The following is a 23,549-nucleotide window of genomic DNA, read 5'->3' as shown; positions in this document are numbered from 1 at the left end:
CCCCTCGAGACACTACTTCAGATAACCAAGTCAACTTCATCTCCCTTGCTTGGTCCGGTGCCGCCAATGACATCTTCACTGGTATCAAGGAGGGCCTCTTGTCAGCACCTCTTCTGGTGCACCCAGAGCAAGACACACCCAGAAGCATCAAGGTATATGCATGGGCAATGCACTATTGATGGTGTTCTTCAGCAGTTCCTCAGCGGCTACTGGCGACTGCACGGTTTATTTTTTCCTGAAAACTACGCCAACGGAGCAACGATACAGTGAATTTGAACGTGAACTCCTTGCCGTCTACCTGACAGCGAAGCAACTTTCGGTATTTCCCTTCACTGATCACAAGCCTCTAACTACAGCCTTCACACCTACCCGTACTACTTCCTGTCTGAGTTCACAAGAAATATTCAGCACATAAAAGGTGCAGGCACATTCCTGCTGACACCCTCAGTCGTATGAGCAAGCTCTGCAATGCTAACTTCACGCTCCAGCAGCTTGCGGATTTACAAGAATAAGACGAAGACCTACAAGCTCTCCTGTTGTCGAATTTCTTGTCTCTCCACCTGAAGAAAGTGTACTTTCCAGACCCTGGCATACACATTGTCTGCGACATAAATGTTGGTTGCAGCCGTCAATGTGCTTACATGCCTCCACCACTTCACCAACTTGTTTTCGACCGACTTCACTCGCTTTCACATCCCAGTGTTTGTGCATCATAACACCTCATGGCAAACCGTTTCGTCTGGCCAAGAATGAACAGCAACATTCGCAAATGGGCACGCTCCTGTCTGGCTTGCCAACCGTGCAAAGTGTCAAGGCACACTTGCACCCTGTTGGCAAAGTTCTCTATTCCTGATGTGCACTTTGCCTCCATCCATGTCGATATAGTAGGACCCTTGCCGCCATCTAAAGGGTTCACCTATATTCTGACCATCGTAGAGAGATTTCACCGGTCACTGAAGGCTGCCTTCATAGCTCATGATCTGTGATCATGATCTTCCTTCCTGATCTGTGGGTCACTTCTCTACCCATAGTCCTTCTGGAGCACCACACAGCTATCAAAGAAGATCTCTCCTGCCCATCTCCTGTGCAACACGTCTCTGCGTCTAGCTGCTGAATTTCTCTGCCCTAAACCCACGACCACGTCTGACGATCAGCAGTACATCAGCCCAGTACTTGACTAATCGTTTCTCCAGCATTCGTGAAACACCGACCAGGGGGGATATTCTGTAAGAGTTCACCTAGTCGACTGTCCACTTCGGCCGTTTCGATTGGCTCCAGCGGCACGCGTGAGAAGGAGACTGGCTGGCAACTTCTCGCGCATGCTGCTGGAGTCAATGGCAACAGCCAAAGTGGACAGTCCACTAGGAGGATTCTTACAGAATACCCCCCCCCCCCAGAGCTCATGGATATAGAACACCCTTTATATTCTACGATCTTCGAGACTCGGCCTATGTGCTTCTCCAGTTGGACTCCTCTTGACTTTCTCTTCAGCCGCTGTACCCGGAGAACCCCACCTCGTCTTAGATTGCAATGAGAAGACATTCACAACCTCCATCAATGGCCACGACACTGTTGTGTTCACTGACTGCCTCAAGCCTGCTTTTGCCGAAAGCCCTCTACTTGCATCATCCTTCACCACCTCTTCTTTCGCCTCCCGTGTGACAAGTTCACCTTCAAGTACTTCATGCCATCACTCAACTTCTCGTTGCACTGTACACTGGCACAACCCCATTTCTAAAGGCAGGGGGCCCTGTAGTGGCCTTGGAGAGAGGAAGACGAGGTCTCTCGAGCAGCAATAAAGCAGACTGGCTTTTACCCTGACAAGGGGCCGTGTTCTAGGAGCCTCGTCTCTACAAACCTCTTCGATGCCAACTTGGGTTGGTGGGTATGTGCCAGTAGGTGTGTGCCACTTTTCAATGACTGTCTTTGTAACCCAACTTCGGAAACTATGCAATTTCCACTGGGCACGTGCTGCTTTTTGATGAGCGTCTTTCACGCCAACACTTTATCGAGCTGCATCATGAATGCACCAGATATGTGCAGTGCAGCTCTTCGATGCCAACTTTGGGTCACTTCGTATGTGTTTCTTGGTGTGCCAGCCCGAGTAGGAGACAACTATCAGCGTTCACAATATCCTTGGTGATAAGATATGATATCCTATCATGAATCATAGAATTGTGATATCCTTGGTGACAGGATATTGTAATACTGATATCAATCTGTTAAGTCCTTCGCTGTACTCTTGTGTGCATGTCTGAGGTTATATGTAGCGAAGCGTTGGGAAATTAAATCAGTTGCAAGTGTGTGCTTGCCCGTGTTAATTCTTAGTCGGGAAAAAGCAGGCTGGGGAACAAGCAATTAGCAACTACGGCATCGATTCTAGAAATAGTAGAGGAGAGATGGTAGAATTCACAGAAAGGAATAGACTCCGAATAATGAATACCTTCTTCAGGAAGCACAGTAAATGAAAGTGGACCTGGAAAAGCCCTAATAGAGAAACAAGAAATTAAATAGATTTCATTTTCTCTGCCGATCTCAGCGCAGTGCAGCATATTGAAGCATTACGTAGGGTAAGCAGCAATGATCATAGTTTAGTGAGGCCTAGGATTTCTCTCAAATGAAGAGAGAAAGAGCAAAATTAATCCAGAAGAAATAGGCCAACCTAGACACAGTAAGGGTAAAAGCAGACCAATTCAGAGCTGGTGCTCGTGAACAAATGTGCAGCTTTAGAACAGGAAGATGAAGACAACATAGAGGTAATGAATGAAACCGTAACTAGGCTGATCTCAGAAACAGCAATTGAACTGGGAGGTAAGGCACCAAGGCAACCAGTAGTTAAGCTCTCCCAAGTAACAAAGGACCTCATAAAGAAATGACAAAGCACGAAAGTGTCCAATTCGAGAGATCAGATAGAATGCACTGAACTGTCAAAACTGATCAACAAGAAGAAAGTAAGGGATATTCGAAATTATAACGTGGAAAAGGTTGAGGAAGCAGTAAAATATGGACACAGCATGAAATCAGCGAGAAGAAAACTTGGCATAAGACAAGGCAAGATGTACGCACTGAAAGATAAGCAGCGTAATTTTATCAGCAATTTCGATGACATAGTAAAAGCAGCGGAAAAATTCTAGACTGACCTGTACAGTACCCAGAGCAGCCACTCAACCTTTATTGGAAGTAGTGATGAACAGGATACAAAGACCCCTTCTATAACTAGCAATGAAGTTAAAAGGCCTTGCAAGACATGTTCTGGGGAAAAGCAGCAGAAGAAGATGAAATAAGTGAATTTAATCATTATGGAGATATTATGCATGAAAAGCTTGCGGCCCCATATATACACAGCCTCACGACTTCAAGGGTACCAGAGAACTGGAAGAATGCCAAAATTAAACTAATCCATAAGACAGACGTTAAAGAATTGAAGAATTATAGGCCCAATGGCTGGCCTTCAGTATTGTAGAAAATATTCACCAAGATAATTTCCAATAGAATCAGGCCATCACTTCAGTTTCAGTTTCAGTTTATTATTCATTCAGTATATATAGTTGGTTGTTAGTAGTATACAGGCGAGGGTCCCAAAGTCATACGACTGCAGCGGGACCCTCACTTCAATCAACCAAGAAAACAGGCTCGCTTTAGGAAGGGATATTCAAGGATGGATCAAATCCATGTTCATCAATCAGGTAATCGAGAATTCGGCTGAGTACAACCAGCCTCTCTATATGGCTTTCATAGATTATGAAAAACATTTGATTCAGTAGAGATACCAGCAGTCAAGGAGACATTGAGAAATCAAGGAGTTCAGGAGGCATACGTGAATATCTTGGCAAATATCTACAAAGATTTCACAGCTAGCTTGTTTCTCCACAAGAAAAGTAGAAAGTTGCCTATCAAGAAAGGGGTCAGGCAAGGAGACACAATCTCTCCAATGCTATTCACTGCATGCTTAGAAGTATTAAAGCTCTTAGACTGGGAAGGCTTAGGAGTGAGGATCAAAGGCGAATATTTCAGCAACCTTCAGTTTGCAGATGACATTGGCCTGTTTAGCAACACTGGGGCCGAATTACAACGAATGATTGAGAACCTTACACGAGAAAGTGTAAGAGTGGAGTTGAAGATTAATATGCAGAATACAAAGATAATGTTCAATTGCCTGGCAAAGTAACGAGAATTCATGATTGCCGGTCAGCCTCTAGTCTGTGCAGGAGTATGTTTACCTAGGCCGATAACTGACAGGGAAACATGATCATAAGAAGGAAATTTAGAAAAAACATTAGTGACTTGTCACATTGTAAACATCGGTGACACGTAAGCGAACGGGTGCTATAGCGCACAAAAAGCTATCGGTCCTCGGTGCTCCTAGATGCCTACACTGTCCGCATTGCAGATCGTATTCAAGAATGGGCTTGCGCGGCCACGCCATATGCCCCCCCCACGCCATATGCCGCCATTGTCGGTTCATCGTCGCATGCTTTCACCCGCACACACAGTGTACGGCGCACGAGGACAATGTTATCTCGAGACAAACTCAGTACGTCCATATCGCAAACAAAACCTGCAGCAAGTGACAGAGGAGGCCAACCCCGCATGCCTCCGCTTACCTTTCTCCTCCGCGACGCTTCACCTCATTTCTCCTTCCCCCCTTCACTCAACGTCACCTAGACTTTCCTCGAAGTGGCATTGCTTTGCCACGCACTCAGCGCGCTCCTTCATACTTTCCCCCAGCTCGCGATTCTCTTCACCTCCAGGCACCTTCCTCCTTCACTTCCTTCGCGGCTTCAAACAGACGTTCGCTGATTGCACTAGCTGGCCAGTTACGCTTACGCATAAAAAAATGGGTTGGAGTGAATAGGGCAGGCATTACCAAATCCTGACTAGGAGCTTACCACTGTCGTTGAAAAGTGTACAATCATTGCACTCTACTGGTGCTAACATATGGGTCAGAAACTGGAGGCTAACAAAGAAGCCTCAAGAACAAATTAAGGACTGCACAAAGAGCGTTGGAACGAAAAATGTAAGGCGCAACGTTGTAATGTTAGGAGACAGAAGGAGAGCAGTGTCGATCAGAGAGCAAATTGGGACAGCCGATATTCCAGTTGACATTAAGACAGTTGACATTAAGAGAAACAAATGGAGCTGGGCAGGCCATGTAATGCATAGGGCAGATAACCGGTGGACCAGAATGGAGTTACAGAATGGGTGCCAAGAGAAGGGAAGCGCAGTCGAGGACAGCAAAAAATTTGGTGGGGTGACGAAATTAGGAAAGTTGCAGGTGCAAGTTGGAATCAGTTAGTAAAGGCAGGGGTATTTGGAGATCGCTGGGAGAGGACTCCGTCCTGCAGTGGACATAAAATTGGCTAATGACGATGATTATTGTTAGCCTGTGCCTTCTTTTTTGCCAAAAAGCGCTTCTAGCTATTTTATGTTCACCTTCTGTAGCGTGCCGTGCCGACTTTCTTAACAAATGTTCTCGCCGGACAATTTCAAATACAAATCAGAAGATTGGCTTGGACAAGAGGGCTCTGTTATGGCTGGGCATGTGTGTCCCTAACAAAGGGGAAAAAATGCTGTAAAAGACATTCTGGCTTCTACACGTAATCCTTGCTCACTAAAAAAAATGGCTTGAAACATGAAGCTTATGCTCTCGGTCAACTGTTGTTGGCATTTGGCATGGGGCAGGCTTATGGCTACTCACCGAAGGCTTCAACTGCACTCCAACTGCTGTGCAGAATAACACAACCCCTGGCAGCCAACTATAAAAACTTTTAAACAATCTTCCTCATGACTTGTTCTGTCGTCGTTTGACGAGCTTGCCTCATCAGCAGCCTTCCAAAGCTGGTCGTCCTCCATGCCATCTATTGTTTGATGTTTCTGTCAAATTGAAACTATTGATGACATTCTCAAAAAAACCACACACCACATGTTCAACACCCATGCCCTCTTCAAGCACCCAAAAGCCCAATGCAACTGAAGATAGTTTGGAGTGACGTCATTGTGGGCGCCATCTTGGGTACTAGCAAGTCGAGAAGCTGCATAAACAAAAAATGGGACAACATGACAGCACGAGGCCAGCAACAAATCAATAACAGTGATATACCAGTTTAAAACAGTCCCTGTGAAAAAGCATAACGATGCACACTGACGTCTTCGTGACCACCATGTTCGGGTGCTAGTACGGTGAGATAATGCTTCTATGACTTCACGTGAAAACTAGCTTACCATGAACCGCAGAACAGTCAATTCGATTTAATTCTGTAATACAGAACCTTGTGCTTTCTAGTAGCAGCTTGCGGAAGTTAACCAGCATGCGGGTACATGCATGATGCGTAGTGAAGAATTATAATGCAATTTGCATTCTCTACCTATTTCAGGCATTTTGAGCCTATCTATCGATCTATCTATTTTATTTGGTTATTTATTACATACTGCAGACTGATCTGGTACAAGCAAAACGGGCAATACAACTAACAAAATATCTGTATGTACAAAGAAAACACGTTAACCAGCATGCGGGTACATGCGTGATGCGTAGTGAAGAATTATAATGCAATTTGCATTCTCTACCTATTTCAGGCATTTTGAGCCTATCTATCGATCTATCTATTTTATTTGGTTATTTATTACATACTGCAGACTGATCTGGTACAAGCAAAACGGGCAATACAACTAACAAAATATCTGTATGTACAAAGAAAACACGATAGCACCTGAGGAAAAAACACAGAAACCATGATCATCTATTCATACAGTGCATCATAAGGCTCTGTTAGGCTATTCCAGTTGGATACAGAGCGCGGAAAAAAGTAAAACTTATAAATATTTGTTCTTTCAAAGTAAGGGGTTAGAAAATGTATGCCGCGTAGGTCGTGTAGACAATGGGGAAACAAACTGTGTGATCAATAGCCATTTTAGCGTTAAAAAATAAGCTCAAAAAGTTCAAACAATTGTTTCTTCTTGATTAAAGTAGTTCAATGTTATTAGTATTCACGAGTTCAGAAGGAGAACCAGTGTGCCTAAATTTAGAATACATGAATTTGATAGCTTTCTGCAGAATCCTTTCTAGTTCGTTGATGTGAAGTTTAGTGTAAGGATCCCCAACAATAGAACAGTATTCAAGCTTAGGCCGTGTGAATGCAAAATAGCTAAGAAGTTTGACATTGGGAGGAAAACTTCGAAGCTTATGTTTTAAGTAACAATGTTTGCGGAAAGCCGGCGAGCAAATGTTGTCAATGAGCTGATTCCAAGAGAGGTCATTAGTTATTGTCCCTCCTAGGTACTTGTAACTGTTAACCTGCCTCAAAGGAAAAGATGTCAGGTGATAAAAAAAGTTTTTGTGAATTTTTCACAAAGATGGGTAATGCTGTTTTGAAAAATAAGTCTAGAATCATGAATTCCACGTGTGAGAGCGTTTTTAATATCATTAATGACAATACGATTAAGAGCAGATTTTCCAGCCCCATTTTAGATTTTCTTTTAAATTAATACTCTTTTGTGTAATCCAGGGTGTGTCCGTCCATCCATCTATCCAGCTAGCTAGCTAGCCTCTTACGATAACCCCGTGACCCAAGTTGTCTACCGCCTTGGGCCAATAAGTATGTGCTCGTGGTCAGGTTGCCATCGTGATCGTTGCACATTCATCATTCCAGCTTTGTCATCCAATTCTTGTCGTGCCATTGTTGTCATACAGTCTTCGTGATACAGTAGCCTTCCCACCACCATCGCCATACACTCGTCATTATCCTATTGTCCTTATACCGTTGTCATGCCATTGTTGTCGCTACGACGTCGTCATACTGTCGTCATACCATCATTTCAGAATTCCCACCTCACTGTTGTCATGTCACCGTTATCATACCGCCTCTGTAGTTTCATCAATGACATTCCTTCTTGGTCATTCCATCGTGGTCACTGCATCATCGTCATACAGTCATCGTCATGCCGCCATGCTCATGAGGGGCAACCTCGACAAGCGAGTGCCACACCAAAGTGGACCAACAGAGGAGACAGCACGTGTCGCACACAGCCGAAGCAATGAAAGTCTCAGAATTACCACTGCAGATTTCAAATAAACGTGACTTCGGCAATACGGTGTGTTGCTACATTGCTTGAATGCTGATCACATTACCATAAGCATTTCCGCGTTAGTCTCACTGAGGAAGACCGTAGCTGACGCATAACGCGTGACGCTTTCACTGCATAAAGAAAATGTATTAATAAAATAATTTTTTCAATAAATAAAATAAAAATATAGGATTAAAAAGAAATTAAAAAAGAAGAATATAGCGACAATGAGTTTGGAATCTGACTTTTTGATTGAAAGTCAGGTATCTTAGTCACTGCGCTTCCCATCTGTTCCCGCATAGCGATGCAAAACCGCATGTCTATCGTGTTTCACAACCGTGGCAACGCAGCAGCGCAGGTGGCATGATTTCGCAACTGTAGCAAACATGCAGAGGGTCAGCGGCAGTATAGGTTACGATAGAAACAACTCAAGGAGGCAACTGGAACGAGCGGGGAACAGCAGCAACAACCAAAAAAAGAAGTTCATGCTGCCCGAAAGCAATTTGCAACGGGCAGTGTGACACCATTGTCTTCATCATCATTATCAGCCTATATTTATGTCCACTGCAGGACGAAGGCCTCTCCCTGCGATCTCTAATTACCCCTGTCTTGCGCTAGCTGATTTCAGCTTTCGCCTGCAAATTTCCTAACTCCTAGGATATCACCCCATCTAATTAACAACACGGTATTGGAACTGCGTTTCTCCATTTCTCTATAGGACTTTCATTGTGTTTTCGCACTAATACCAAACACAGAAGCATACGACAACGAAAAGCAGGCGATCAGTAGCAAATGCTTACGAATGTTTTAGATAACTCCCAGAGGATTTTCTGCATGAATTTTCCTTCCACATTGTCACACTACAAAGATGGGGGGGTGCAGGCATTACATAATAAAAGCAAATTTGCCACAAGCAAGCTGGAAACTTACCTTGCGTGCAGCCAAGTGCAGGGGCGTCTGCCCAGCATGGTCGCCATGGTCGGGTCTGGCACCAGCACGAAGCAGCAGCTGTGCCCCCTGGCTGTCACCCAGCATTACACAGAGGAAAAGTGGAGTCCGCCCCAGCTTATCCTGCACCTCCAGCGCTCCTGGCTCCAGCAACCCAAGCTGGATATCAGACCAGTCGCCTCGGAGTGCGCACAGGTGCAGCACAGACTGGTCATTCCCGAGCTGCACCCAAGGTAGCACCTTTTCTTCAGCCAATTTCAAGACCACTTCCAGAGATCCCCAGCAACCCCAAGCTGGCATAAGCCATACTACATACTATGCATGCAAATTGCATCACTCTGCAGTCCTTGGCTGCCTTCTTGGTCCCTTCCCACCCATTCTGCAACAGGTCACTGATTATACACTCTGCACATTACATGTCCAACACAACTTATTTATTTTGATTTCAGCACGAATATCAATGCCTACCATTTTCTCTCTGAATCACACTGTCATCTTTCTGTCTTTTAATGTTGTGCCTATCATTTTCCGTGCCACTGCTCGTTGAACAATCCTCACTTGTCAAGTTTCTCTTATCCTCCAAGTTTCAACCTTAGAGATTAGTAGAATGCACAAATTGTATGCTTTAAGGTGCACACTTCACAATCTTCAATGTGAGCTATGTCTACAAGCAGCCCACTATAAGGAAGGGTGGCTATGCAGAACATAAAACAATAGAAGCAATGCAGGAACAAGCCCAAGTAGCTAAATGAGACAGCAGTGGCCACAGTAAAATCTGTCACAAGACAATTAAATCTCTGGTAATCCGATTCAAAACATCATTCCATTGCAGTGGAATGGTGGCACCATCTGTAACAGCTACGGTGAACACTGTGTTGTGAACACGATTGCGTTGCACCAGACAACACCCACTTCGGGTTTATTGTGGATAAAACTGGCAAGCAATGCCTGCAAGTGTGGTTACATCTACACTAACTGCAAAATATGAGCGCAAACAAGCCGAGCCAATTAGTATAGCTGGCGCTTCCATTAATGCATCATCACCGCAGTCTCCTTTATACAAAATTACTGTTTGAGCATGATGCTACAGAGGGAATGAATAAATGCGAAGATCATACTCTGCTGCTATTCAAACAATGCAGGCAAACAAGTGATGCCATACAGCTAAAAAGAAAGTTCAACTGATCCTCCGTGCAATGGGATGCCCAGCTAAGACGCATGTATGTGGTGATGAATTGTTTAGAGGAAGGTTAAAAAAATATTTCTTGCATTTGAAAAATTCGTAAATTCACCTGCGCTTATAGCCTTAATACAAACCTATGCACCAGTGTTCATTTTGGATTTTTAGGTCGATTGCTATGGTGATCTCTTTTTTAGGATGAAAAAGAAAAAAGACATTTTGCACAAAATATGGTATCTAGAGCTCGTTTTTGGAAGCAGGGCTGAGAATATTTGGCCAGATTTATTTTTTAAATGCACCTCGTTTAGAGGGATTCTGGTGCATGTGGTAATTCTTTTTGCCATAGTGTTACTGCTAACTTGTAAAAAAATTTTGAATGCAGTTATTTTCACATTTTATTCATTATCACCTTGAAGGCCCGAAGGCATTGCACAAGAGGGGTAATAAAAACAGATGTAAAGGTATAGATAGGCAAGGCAGCACAAAAAACTTGCCTTCTTTCAGATAAATTATCTAGTGGCATTTTCCAACTTGATAGTGTATGCCTACCCTGTTCATATGTCCCTTCGTGGTTCCTGCCTGCAATGAACCAGTTTCTTGCAAACAACTAGCCCAAACAAAGGTTTCATGTAAAAGTGGTTGTGAAGAAGAAAAAAGAACAACACAGAAAGAAAGTGCACAACCTCAAAAAACACAATGCTGATTTGGTACAACTTGAACAGGTGAACATAAAAATTGGAAAGTAAAGAAGCAAAGCGGTACACATAAGTAACAAAATGCACTAGGTGGGAGAGTTGACATAGGCAGACTATTGAGAGTCATTTGAAATGAAATCTAAACGATGAAAACTCAGAACTAAAATCATTCAAAGTGATTTGTTAGGTATTCACTAAATTTTTTGCGGCCAAAAAAAAAAAAAAAACAATTGCATCAGGGAAGGTGTGGTCAGGGCTGTTGTGCGGCCAGGTAATCGTGCTATAGCGGAGCTGCGACTTATACAAGAGGAAATTCACATGGTGGTGGTGCCTTGAGTGTGGGTGTTGAACAAGGAGTGAACAAAGACCGTGGCATGACGTGGCACTACTTCAGCGTGGTAGGCCGCTTGATTGCTCTAAGCCAGTGATGCTACTGTATTGTGAATATTTTGAAGTTCGTGAATATTTAGGACGGATGCCAAGATAGCTCTTCTTTTATGTAATTTTCACACGTTTATGCAGTAAATTATGCTGAAATACCTAATTATTTGAAACACAGATAAGCCATATCATCAGGGCTTCACTGAAAGAAGACAATTTTTTAAATAAAAATAAGCTGTTATATGGTTTCACGCTGCAATAAAGGTGTGAGAATTTTTACAGCTATAATTGAGGCAATCGAAAAAACACATCATTTGGCACACAATGAGCCTAGTGCATCACCATTGCACGAGATTAAAGAAGTGACCTGCGCAGTGCATTAACATTGCATGAGGTCGCACCCGATAAAAACACACACAAGTGTGTGTATCGCATTTAGTTTTGCAGGACCTGCTGCACTTCACGTAGATTCCAACACATGCGTTGGATCTGTTTTTTTTTCTTAAACATACTTTGCCTAAGTCAGCTCTGCCTCTTACTACCATCATGACCAGACAGGGTTCCATCATTTTATTTTGTGAACAAGCACTAACAAAAACGGGCAACAGCATCAGTTTAACAATTAGAACCACTGTCATGCAGTAGCAACTGCGTCATGAAGAAGACGATATGGTAGAGACATGCTAGGCACTAATTATATGTATGTTCACATTAAGTGCCCATAAGAATGACTGATATACCCATACATGCCCACATCCACAAAGGCCACAGTAGGCACACAGTGAAATCGTCACAGTGCACTGTGAGGGAATACTGTTGCAGCTAGGCATGTTGAAAGATAACAGAAGCATCAAATAACACAATACGATTATGCTACTGCCCTTTTTCCAACAAATTGTACTCACTGCCTTTGAAACTATAGGTGCAACCATGTAAACATTTCAGGTGTGGCATGCAACAAATTTCTCCAGGGATAAGTGCTACTACCCTACAGGTCTACTACTGCCCTACAAGTAGCTATGCATGAAGAGTGGCCTTTGTTTTAAATTTGATGCAGTAACAGTACTTCAATGCTACTGCTAATGCAACCACACAAGTATGCTCGAACACAGCACAGCATGTTTCGAATGCAACCTCGCTTTGTGGTTTCATTTTGATAGAAAATTTCAGCACCTATTGCATTTAATAGAAGAGCATTTAGAGGGAACAACCAATGATATTTGAGGACCTCTTCTGTGGCGCCACAGTAGGTTTCATCCCTGAAAGAACCTAAACCTGCAGCAATTTTAGAGCGAAGCTTCCTTCGATTTTTGCACTGCTACTGCTGCTGTGTCGCGGGAGGTGGTTCAGAGCAAGCATGTGCATGGCAGAGAGGAAAGGCGACGTGAGAAACTTGTTTGGACCTTTCTTTTGGGTCACTAGTAACACCTTCTTGACGGCTGTAATTATCTGTCACATCCCGCAAAAGTTATACTAGGAGAATGCCAGCAAACTTGAAAAAGGACAAAATCGAGAGGTAGACGCTGTGAGGCTTGGGCGGGACACAGGAAGACTCACATAGTAGGGAACGGTTTAATGCTGGCTTAATGTTACACACACATCACGCCGACTGAACACTACAGCGGCAATGGCTTCACTGACTCGCCCATGACGGCCAAACGAACAAAGGATGAGGCTGCCGGAAACGGAAGCAGGCAAGGTAGGCGACGATGTCGGCGAGGTTACGTGCTGCGCAGGACACGTTGCGCCATCTGTAGCCGCCCAGACCAACTAGGCCAAGCACATATCACTCACAACGCAGACAAAGCGACAGGAAGGTGACAGCCACCTTCCCGTCGCTTTGTCTGCCTCTTGATTTTGCCCTTTTTCAAGTTTGCTGGAATTCTAGTATAACCATGCACCAACTAGCCCAACAAGCCACTCTTGTGATCCTGCAAAAGCATTGCAGAAACTGCAGCACTTACTTTGTACTAACATGCCGCAGTCCAGAGGGTAGGTAGATAGAATGGTAGAGAGGAGGTATGGAGAAGAGGCAGAGAATAGGTAGAACTGACGCAGTCAGAAAATGAGTGAATAACAGCCTTGCTACTCTTTGCTCACAGCTCCCGTACATGGGAGGAAGGCAGGAGAGGGAAAAGGTGACATACGAAGGCAAGGAAACGCACCAACTAGACACAACAGCGGTTGGAGACAAACTGGATAAACTTAAGTTCACGGTACAGTACGGTGTGATTGTACTATTACTCAAAAGTAAACACCATGCACATTAGTGAAGCAGACGACTGATGTACGGTGTGCAGATGCAAAGCTGCATTAAAGCACCGTAGCGTCTAGGCGATACTACAGAAGTGGTCGCATGTCAAATCAACATTTCTGTGCCCGTCGCGGTAGCTTTGTGGCGACGGCATCGCATGAGGTTGCTAGTTCGATCCCGGCTGCGGTAGCCGCATTTCGATGGGGGCGAAATACAAAAACGCTCGTGTACAAAGATTTAGGTGCACATTAAAAATAACCACAGGGGGTCAAAATTAATCCGGAGACCCAAGTCCGCCTCTACAGCATGCCTCATAATCTGATTGTGGTTTTGGCATAATTCAATTGAAGTTTAACACTTTTGCCATGATGTGATGTGCCGTGTGAGGAAATGACAATGCTAACCTTCGTGGACGCTATGAACAACGGCGCACAACAATGCCTCAAGCAAACGTCTCGCTTTGTGTTGTGTGTACTATGAAGACAAACAGCAATGGTGCATGCCAGGTAACGTTTAACATCAACTTATCACTGTTGTATTGCACTAAACGCTGAAGAAATCAAACATTCACCGTCAACATCACCACTAATTATCGTCAATCGAGACAAACAGCACTGAAAGCACACCGATTCCCACAGTGTGTGGAATGTGCATGATCTTTTTATCTGCAAACCCTCTCACCTTTATTTAAAACAGGCACCAGCAACATTCATACCAGACACACATGGCAGAGCGAAAGTGCATGATGGCCAGCTCTCCTCACTGTGCAGTCTCTTGGTGAGCACAGAGCACTTGACACAACATTGCCCGGCCATCTCAATTGAAGGATGCACAATGAGGTTGCGAGATCAAACAAACATTTCGTCACGGCCAGCCCAACGTTTTATACAAGATCCCACTGTTACAATGGCAGTTGATGCCCTCCTCTATGAACATAATAGCAGCAAAAGAAACTGCCTGTTCATGCGTACTGCTGTACGTGTCATGCCAAACGCGAAAGAACTGCTAAGCTATCTCGTCACACAAAGAAGGTCCTTGAATTTTCTTTTCCACTATGTCCCTTTGTACCTTGTTCTCACGCCCACCTGCTTAGTCCTCAGACGGCAGTATATCCAAAATAAAAAAAAATAATATCGAAAGGCTGGGAGGCAAACCAAGTTCTCACTCGGTTGGTTACCCAATAAACGGGGGGGGGGGGGGGGGGGGAAGGTGAAAGTCACTTGTGTTTGCGCATACGTGTTTGACTAAGCTGTTTCTTTGATTGCTGTCAAGTCATCAGGAAGGTAAGCCCAGTCAAGCTGCTTGATCTACAGCTTTTACCTGTCATCGTAAATTGTATATTTGTGATAAATGAAGTCAAAGTCGATACTGCTGCCCTGATATTTAATTGCTGGTAACTTGAAAAAGTCCACGAGATAATACCACACACATTCTACACTTTTGGTGCAGCAGGGCGCCCTTAAGGAATGCTGGTGTAGAGCAGGCAAGACTAGGACACAAAACAAAGACACGTGGACAAGGCACCAACTTCCAACAAGAATCTTTGTTTCCAGGAGCCACGTCGTACTTGTACCAACTGCTTCACGCATCACAGAACAGGTGTAAAAGCGTAAACATTTGTAAATCAACAAAGAACAAATGAACATGCATGCTAGCATTTAAAGTTTATTCTCAATTCATTTCACAGAAATTCTAGCTCTTTATTGGACAAGGCCAATCACAGGTGTACTAACACTCGCATCACCAATCCTCGCAATCCACTCAGCTTCCACAATTAGATTGCATACATTTCTGCCTAGAATAATAGCACCTTCAAAAGAGGGATGGCAGCTACATTTCAAGCAACAGAGTGAGAAAAAAACAGCTGCTGTCATTGTTTTCATCTGTGCTCAACCAAATAACATGTTTAAGTGGACACATTGGTGCACATAAACATTGGTGTGCGTAGATGGATAACCGGTGGACCATTAGAGTTACAGAATGGATACCAAGAGAAGGGAAGCGCAGTCGGGGACGGCACAAAACTAGGTGGGGTGATGAAGTTAGGAAATTTGCAGGCGCAAGTTGGAATCGGCTAGCGCAAGACGGGGGTAATTGGAGATCACAGGGAGAGGCCCTCGTCCTGCAGTGGACATAAATATAGGCTGATGATGATGATCGGTGCATTGCAACTGCATACAAGTGGGGAATGAAATCAACAAATACTCTCAGATCGCATCTTCACATTTCTTGCACCCTATGTATTTGTTAGTATTTTCTGCACGTACATGTGTTAATGCAGTCACAATTCATTGTTGTGTCCATTAAATACAAGATTTGACCTGACAAGAAACTAGTTTGCGCTTCTTCGTGTCAGTCTTCCATCGCAGGAACATGAATGGCCTTTACTTCTTTGCAATAGGATATACATGTACAAACATTAGTAAAAAGTAGTAATCCTTGTATTTCAGACTCATGTGGGCACACACTCGAGCATTTGAGAGATTGCTTGCATTGCGAGAATTTTTTTTTTTTTGGTTCTTGGGCATTTCTAGTAGTATATTCAGCTCAGGAGATTCGAACAGCACCTATGGAGAGCTGTTGGGCCCATGATGAGGGGACCCCCAAAACAGAAAGGGCGGGATGGGGAAAATCGAAAGGGTTGAGATTGGGCAGCAGTTGTTAGGGCTCGTGGCTTCAAATATGTGCAGTCACTTCATGGTAAAATGCCTGCAAAGAGGTTGCATCAGTTGGAGATGATGACACAAAAGCCAACACAGGATTTAAAGGAGTGAAATTGGGTTTGAGAAAGCAGTGGCAGTTACGTCGGAGTGTTGATGCAAGGAGACGAGGAGGAGGCCTCACAGAGGTTGCTACCCTGGAGGTACCGTGGACCAGGCCGAAAGGCAAGGGTGCCACCCAATAATCGCCTGGCATACAAGTTGGACAATGAGACAAGTTTTGCGGAATTGAGATGGAGGACCAGCAGGACTGATGCTGAGTAACTTTACAACATCGGCGCCAGCTTCTGTTGAGGCCCCTGTGTTTTTAAGACCTCATGAATGTGCTGTCGGAAATCCAGATGGTGGTCAATGGTAGCACCAAAAAGACAAATGTGGATCCTTCTGGGAATACCCTAACCTTGAAGGGTTAAATACTGTCGTGCTGGAAATGTGTGAGATTTGACACAAGCAGAGCATGGCACTTGTAAGACTTGGACCAAAAGTCTGTGGTCATCTGTTAACATCTGCTTGAATCTTTCCGTAGTCTGATGAAATAGCAGCTGGGTGGACAAGAGCGAGCGTATTGGCACACAGCATTGGTATTAAGAACAATAAAGAAAAGGCAAAATGCAGGCAATTAAACTAGAAAGACAAACATTGGAATGTGGAAAGTGCAGGAATTAAGCTAAACTGTCCAAACAAGGCGCATTGGGTCAATAGGCACTCCTCCAAGGCCACTACGAGTACTTGTTCAGGCAGTCTGCAGCAATATACAAAGGCAAAGAATAGAATTCCATGCTATCATTATTATTTACAGCTGCTCTCAACCAAGCCAGGAAACAACACAACTGCGACAAAGAGGAACAAATTAGACATATCCATCAAACTGCCCACACTTCTCCCACATTAGCAATACTGCCCAAAGTTCCCACACTCAACTTCTTAATTAACTACACAGTAAGGACATGGAGTGAAATTAGGCTATTCTAATTGAAATGGCTCAAAATGAAATTTTATGTTGCATATCATTGCTGAAATGTATTAGGAACTTCTTCTCAATACGGGCTAATGGTAGAAGAATGGTACGTAATATTCTTAATTTAGTGCAGTTGCTATATACATATAAATTGTGCTCAACGATGATTTATGTTCACTCATTCTCATTTCGTAAACTGGTACTATTTTGCACCAATAAAGAGCAAAGCTGTGACTTCGACAAACACACCCTGAATACCGCAGCCTCAGTCATGTTTATAACCGTCCTTTAATAGGCACTCGTTTACACAGCGCGTGCTTGAGAGAAAACGCGCACGCGCGGTGTTTCGAGTTTCGACTGGTTACGCATGACTGCGGCCCGTCCACTCTGGTTTGCGGAGTTGGGGCATGCAGAGAAGCGCCAAAGAGAAACGTCCCAATTTGAATTACTGCTGAAAGCACAAATGGAAATAAAAATCTCATTGCAAATGCCAACTGCGCTCGTTTTCCGAAAAGCTAACATCATCATGGTGAAGAGCAGCGCAAGTTGAACGCGGAAGGTCAGGTTTCTTCTGTCCGTCCGTGTTCAAATGGCGCTGCTTTTCACCACCGAACGTTCTTTCCCAACTTTCAGCCTTGTAACCATCGTCATAGGGTGCCTCGATGAGCGCGCGTTCCGCTCGCACTGCACCTAACGCGAAACAATCAAGGCCGGCGGCATTTATTGCCGTAGGCGGGCTTCTCCACCTCCACCGTAGGCGGTGGCCATTATTTCCTCACTAGAGTATGGAAAGCTTACCGTTCCCATACGGTCGGAGCTTCCAGAAAGTGCACTTCAGCCAAGAATTCCCCCTGTCAGTCCGCGCAGGTGCCGCGGCAGATGTTGCAAGATCCGTCGTTGCGTCTTCGTGCAGTACAACCGCCAAAGCACCAAAGCATGGCCAAACTAGCCAAACTTTAGTTCTGCGGCCAAAGCTTTCCAGCCAATCAGTAGGACGAACGCACAACCACACGGCAGCCTTCCGTGGCGTGTTCATCCGCGCCCGTGTCGTCTGCTAGGCAGGTGAAAGCCAGACGACGTACGCTTTTCTTTTTTTCTTTTTTTAACAGCGAAGCTAACAGAAAATGTAGGCCGATCCTGGCGGTTGTGCAGAAAGGGCCCAAGCGCTATGGCGCATACCGCTGTGAACTAGCGAATGTATTTAAGCCTAGCCCAAATACGTGGTCAATGCCTTGCGATAGCCAGTCGATAGCCAATGAATAGCTAATCGGTAATCGACAAATAATAAATTCCTGAAAATGCTGGGGATGACTTGGTAGTGCTTAGCCTAGCCCAAATACGTGGCCAATATCTGCGAAAGCCTAATCAATACCTCATACAAGCCTAATCAATACCCCCAATCAATACCTAATTGATAATCGATCAATAATAAATAAATGCCGGAAAATGCTGGGGGTGACTTACTAGTGCTGGGTGCATGCCCATCAGCTCCGCTGTTTCTTTAGCCTTGCGCCACTATAGTGCAAGCTACGCTATTTCTTTTCTTTTTTTTCTTTTCTCGTGAAGCTTGTTCTGGGCCATAGTTGTTTATTTAAATAAAAGCGTGGAGGCTCGGCTCATACCGAAATGGCAGTAATGTGGGAAGTTGTCGTCCATGGGCCAACGCCCGGCCGGTTCTACCGGCTTTCACTCCGATTGAGGCCGGTTCCCGGCCGAAACGTCGGTAACACCCTGGTATTTTTACAGCGAAGCTGTCTATGGCTAGGATCCGGGATTTTATGGCGTCCGCGCGGAAAAATTCTAAGAGTGACTGTGAAAGAGCCAGAGAGAGAGAGAAGAGACTTTATTTGCACCCGTCAACTAGATGACGAAAAAGTCAACAACAAAATCAAACGTATATCGCCGCTCGCGTCGGAGCTCGGGTTAGAGCCACCTGTGATGATGATAAGTGGTTCTTGAGGGAAAGGGAAAGGTTGGCGCTATCTTCTGCAGCCCTTGAGGGAGCACGGCTCAGCGCCAAGCCACCTGTGTCTAAAACGACGTGTCTGTGAATGCATGACGTAGTGCGTGACGTAGTGTGCGCCTGATATAAGGCGACCAAGGGGAAAGGGTTGGCGCCCCTCGGCGTGCCCTCGGCACAACCGCGAACGCGCTCGTGCCACTGCTCCCGCGTTCGTCGTCGTCTTCCGCAGCTGGCTCCGTTGCCGCTCATCATTCCAGCGTAGAATTTCACTTCTCTTCTGTCGTCGTAATGGGGAGGCCGCCTTTTGAGCCATTGTTAAGAGGGTATGTCCGTCTTTACGTGACGGACAGATTTAATAGCAGAGGTGATAAGCGAATGTGTGTGTATACGTATCGTCACGATACCCACCGATCAGGAAAGTACTTATGCTCGTACCTTTGTTCAGAATTCTGTGTCACCTCTGTGTCATGCGCTAAACAGCTTCGCTGGTCATCCACCTTCATCGCTCATGAATTTTAAGGGGAAAGCCTTATATCTCTCGTTTTGAGGTGACCTTGAAAAAGTGGCTCCAGAAATCGGGAAAATATGTACAAAAAATCGATAACTTAACGTAAATTACACACCCAATAACATTATATATCAACCGATAGGTAATTACATGTAAATACAAATATCGATACATTATCATGATAGTAACTAATTTAGTTATGATAATTAGCATGAAAAGCGGAAACAACGGGACGGAAACCCCGAAAAGTGACCAAGAACCGAGAATTAAAGATAGTAATGGGTGTAAGTACGGTAATGATGGTAATAAAAATGATAAAAATGGATATACAGAGCTGAATGAGGTGAGTCAAGAGTGAATTGATGGTGAATTAAAGGGGTTTGGTTGGATGAAGGAGTCAAACGAAAGGTAATGATGAGATAGAGTGAGCTAAGATAATGAGGAGTAAATGAGAGTGAATTAAGAGTGAATGAAGGTGAATCAATTATTTGGTGATAGGGTGAATCAAGAGCAATGAAAATTGGAAATTTGTAGTAATAGAGCAAACCAAATGTGATGGATGTAAAACCGAAATGTGAACCAAGCAGGGATAGGGTGAATCAAGAGTAAATCAAGGGGTTATGGAGTGGGGGAGTGACTTGCAAAAAAAAATGGAGGACGTTTAAGCTTCGCCTTTAAGAGTGGAACGCGATAGCGTTATCGGGCCCCGTTCGATTCGCAGTTTTCTTTCAGTGGGCTTCAGAGAACGTGGGAAAGCCAGCTTACAAGGCCCATGCATACGCCGATCCCCTTAAAGTCGGCTTCACTTTTAAACAGAAATGCATTGCTGGGAAGATGTTTTTCCAGGGGCAATATAAGTCGTCTTATATTAAAATGTGAAGGCCCTAGCACCTTTTTTATTATTTTATTAATTGTTTGCTATTGCCCCGACACGCGTGCTTGTCCAAAACGCATTAGACAGGCGAAGTCCCAATTTGACCTGCCGAGGATGCGAGCGCCATCCAGGTGTGATTTTCGCAAATATCCCACCTGAGAGCGCCGATGTTGGCATGGTAGAAATGCGGGAAAAGAGGTTTGCGTTTGAGTTTCCTCGTAACAGAATTATGTTTTCTCGTACATTCAAATTACAATCCGACGCCACCATGTCTGTAGGTTGTAGTTAAGTCGTACTTTACCGTTTTTCTGACGGATTTAACTGTGAGAAATTCCATTTTTGTTCACCAAAACCTTGCACCACTTGGAGGGCGTGCGCGGTCGGGGTGGTTCGGGATGCTTTTCTCCTTCGCTAACACCTTGCGCCTCGTGGAGGGCCTGCGTGGTCGGGGTGGTTGGGGATGATTCTCTGCGTCACGGACGCCGGCATCCAAGCCGACGCCGGATTTTCTGCTGCACGGGGCCCTTAACGCTATCGCGTTAATATATGGGCGATTTGAGGGTCCAAGTGAGAGTGAATCAGCAAAAAAAAAAAAAAATGTGCTGGAGTCACGGTTCGAGTAAGGTGAAAAAAAAAAAAAACGTAAACGAAGCAGGTGTATTGTCCTTGCTTCTTGATCTTGATATAAAGAAGTCGCCAGGGGTCGGCGAAATACCTAATTCTTTTTGGGTGAGATACGCCGAATGGTGCGCCAAATATATTTGCATTGTTGGGACTCGAGTACGCGCTTGGAACGCTGGCAGGCTACACATTCACGTGCCCAGCGCCGGACCTCACGATTAATGCATGGCCAGACAAACTTTGCCGTCACCAGTCTCTGTGTGGCTCTAATCCCTGGATGAGAGAGCCTGTGCAGCGATTGGAACATGTGGCGACGGAGATTGGAAGGCATAAACGGGCGAGCATTGCCGATACTTATTTCACAGCAAATTCTGTCTTGGGATCCGGGAATTGGCAGCCACTGCAGCTTCAGGGCAGTGGTTGCGGTCGACAGGCTCTTTAGCTCGTCGTCTTCACGTTGAGCTGCTGCCAAAGTGGAGAGATCACCTGCTGTGTGGATACAATGGCATTTATAGGGTTCCGGGAAAGGGCATCTGCCACCTCGTTGTCGCCCCCCTTGACGTGGCGGATGTCTGTCGTGAATTCATATATATATATATATATATATATATATATATATATATATATATATATATGACATGTGGCGCAATGCCCGCGCTGTGAGCACGCCACCGTCGGAGCTTAGCGAACCGCAGGGCGTAGGTAAGTGGTTTGTGGTCAGTAAGGACGAAGAATTCTACGCCTGTCGGATGGCCGCGTACATGGCCAGCAGTTCTCTCCCGAAGGTACTGTAGCGGCGCTCAGGCGGGGTTAGCTTCCTCGAGAAAAACGATGTCGGGCGCCAGATTCCATCGACGAGCTGCTGCGGGCCTAGGGTATGCAAGGAGTGGGGCGTTTGCCAGGGCGTCCTTGATCTTGCGGAAGGATTCGCTTGGCTCTTCATACCAGGAAAGGGTGTCCGAGCAGTTTCGTGAAGTGGCCAGCAGGTTGTGAAGAGGTTGGAGGATTTGGGCGCAGTGCGGGATGAAACGGTGGTAGAAATTCACTAAACCCAGAAATTCTCGCTGCTGGCGCTTTGTATCTGGCTGCGGGAATCCTTGCACCGCTTCAACCTTGCTGGGATGAGGCCGCACTCCTGAGCTAGAAATTACGTGTCCCAGGAAAGACAGCTCAGGTACACCAAACTCGCATTTGGCCATGTTTACGACTACACCGTGCTCGACTAAGCGCTGGAAAACGATGCGCAGGTGCTTTATATGCTCTTCGGGTGTAAGCGTGGCAGCCGTTGAGGCCGCGTAAGGCACCGTCCATGAATCTCTGGAAGGTCTGACCCGCGTTTCGGAGGCTGAACGACATCCGAAGGAACTCGAATAGTCCGAAGGGCGTCGCGATGGCTGTCTTCGGGACATCCTCTGGAGCAACGGGAATTTGATCGTATGTCCGCACTAGGTCTATCTTTGAGAAGATCGTAGCACCGTGCAGGCTCGTCGTGATGTCATGGATATGCGGTACCGGGCATGTGGAGACTACCGGGTCTGGTAGCGCCCGGTAGTCTGCCGGTGTCGACTTTGGGACCATGTGAAGTGGAGATGCCCATGGGCTCGACGAGGGCCTGATGATCCCCAGTTCCAGCATGTGGTCGAATTCCTGCCGGGCGACTTTCAACTTCTCCGGGCACAGGCGGCGAGGCCGCGCGTGCATGGGCGGGCCGCTGGTGGAGATGTAGTGGCATACCGCGTGCTTCGCAGGAGAGCCGGCTGGCGGCTGCCTCGTCAGTTCAAGAAATTCGTGCAGGATGCGAGCAAAATGTTCAGCGCCGGCTTGCCCGAGCAGCGTGGACTCAACGGAGGGTGTTTTGAGGGGTTGCCCTACACAGTCGCTTGCGACACGGGATCGTGGAGTCGTCTGTTGCGCACATCGACGAGAAGACCAAAGTGCCGAAGGAAGTCTGCACCCAGGATAGCGAATTTCACCTCTGCCACAATGAAAATCCATCGGAATGTTTTTTTTTTTTCAAACCTAAATGCAGTGGCAGCGAGCGATATCCGTAAGTGGCTATGGTGGTATTGTTGACCGCCTGAAGGGGAGACGCACTGGGGACACGGCGCTCTGTTGACAAAGCCGGCACCACGCTTACCTCAGCCCCGGTGTCCACGAGGAATCGCAGGCCACTGTCATGGTCGGTGAGAAAGAACACTGAAGGACGACGCTCTGAGGTATCCGGAACACTGGTCGCCCTCTGTGCCGGCTGCAGTCGTTTCCCGCGTGATCGCAAGGTGGAATACATTTGCGGGCCGCGTTGCCATGCTTCCTGTGGTACCAACAGATTCTCTGTCGCAGTTGCTGGGGTTGCGCTGCGGCACGCTGGTGCTCCGCGCGCGCG

General features: G+C 45.6%; 1 protein-coding gene across 2 annotated transcripts; it reads right to left on the bottom strand.

Annotated features, from left to right (window-relative positions):
* Positions 1-5,757: 5,757 nt before the first annotated feature.
* Positions 5,758-18,112, bottom strand: LOC125943735 (ankyrin repeat domain-containing protein 54-like). 2 transcript variants are annotated; one of them, XM_049663223.1, is made up of 3 exons: positions 17,999-18,112; positions 8,995-9,234; positions 5,758-6,032 (listed from the first exon to the last, which is right to left on the bottom strand). In XM_049663223.1, the coding sequence occupies exons 1-3, from the start codon at positions 18,005-18,007 to the stop codon at positions 5,946-5,948; spliced, it is 336 nt and encodes a 111-aa protein (XP_049519180.1). In that variant the 5' UTR covers positions 18,008-18,112; the 3' UTR covers positions 5,758-5,945. The 2 variants fall into 2 exon arrangements, with proteins under 2 accessions (XP_049519180.1, XP_049519181.1); XM_049663224.1 differs by lacking the exon at positions 5,758-6,032 and adding an exon at positions 7,330-7,911.
* Positions 18,113-23,549: the final 5,437 nt, after the last annotated feature.

This window comes from Dermacentor silvarum, chromosome 3 (assembly GCF_013339745.2).
Source record: "Dermacentor silvarum isolate Dsil-2018 chromosome 3, BIME_Dsil_1.4, whole genome shotgun sequence".
In the NCBI taxonomy this organism is placed as follows: domain Eukaryota; kingdom Metazoa; phylum Arthropoda; class Arachnida; order Ixodida; family Ixodidae; genus Dermacentor; species Dermacentor silvarum.
Note: the sequence above shows the minus strand (reverse complement) of the source record. Positions and strands in the feature narration are given on the sequence as shown.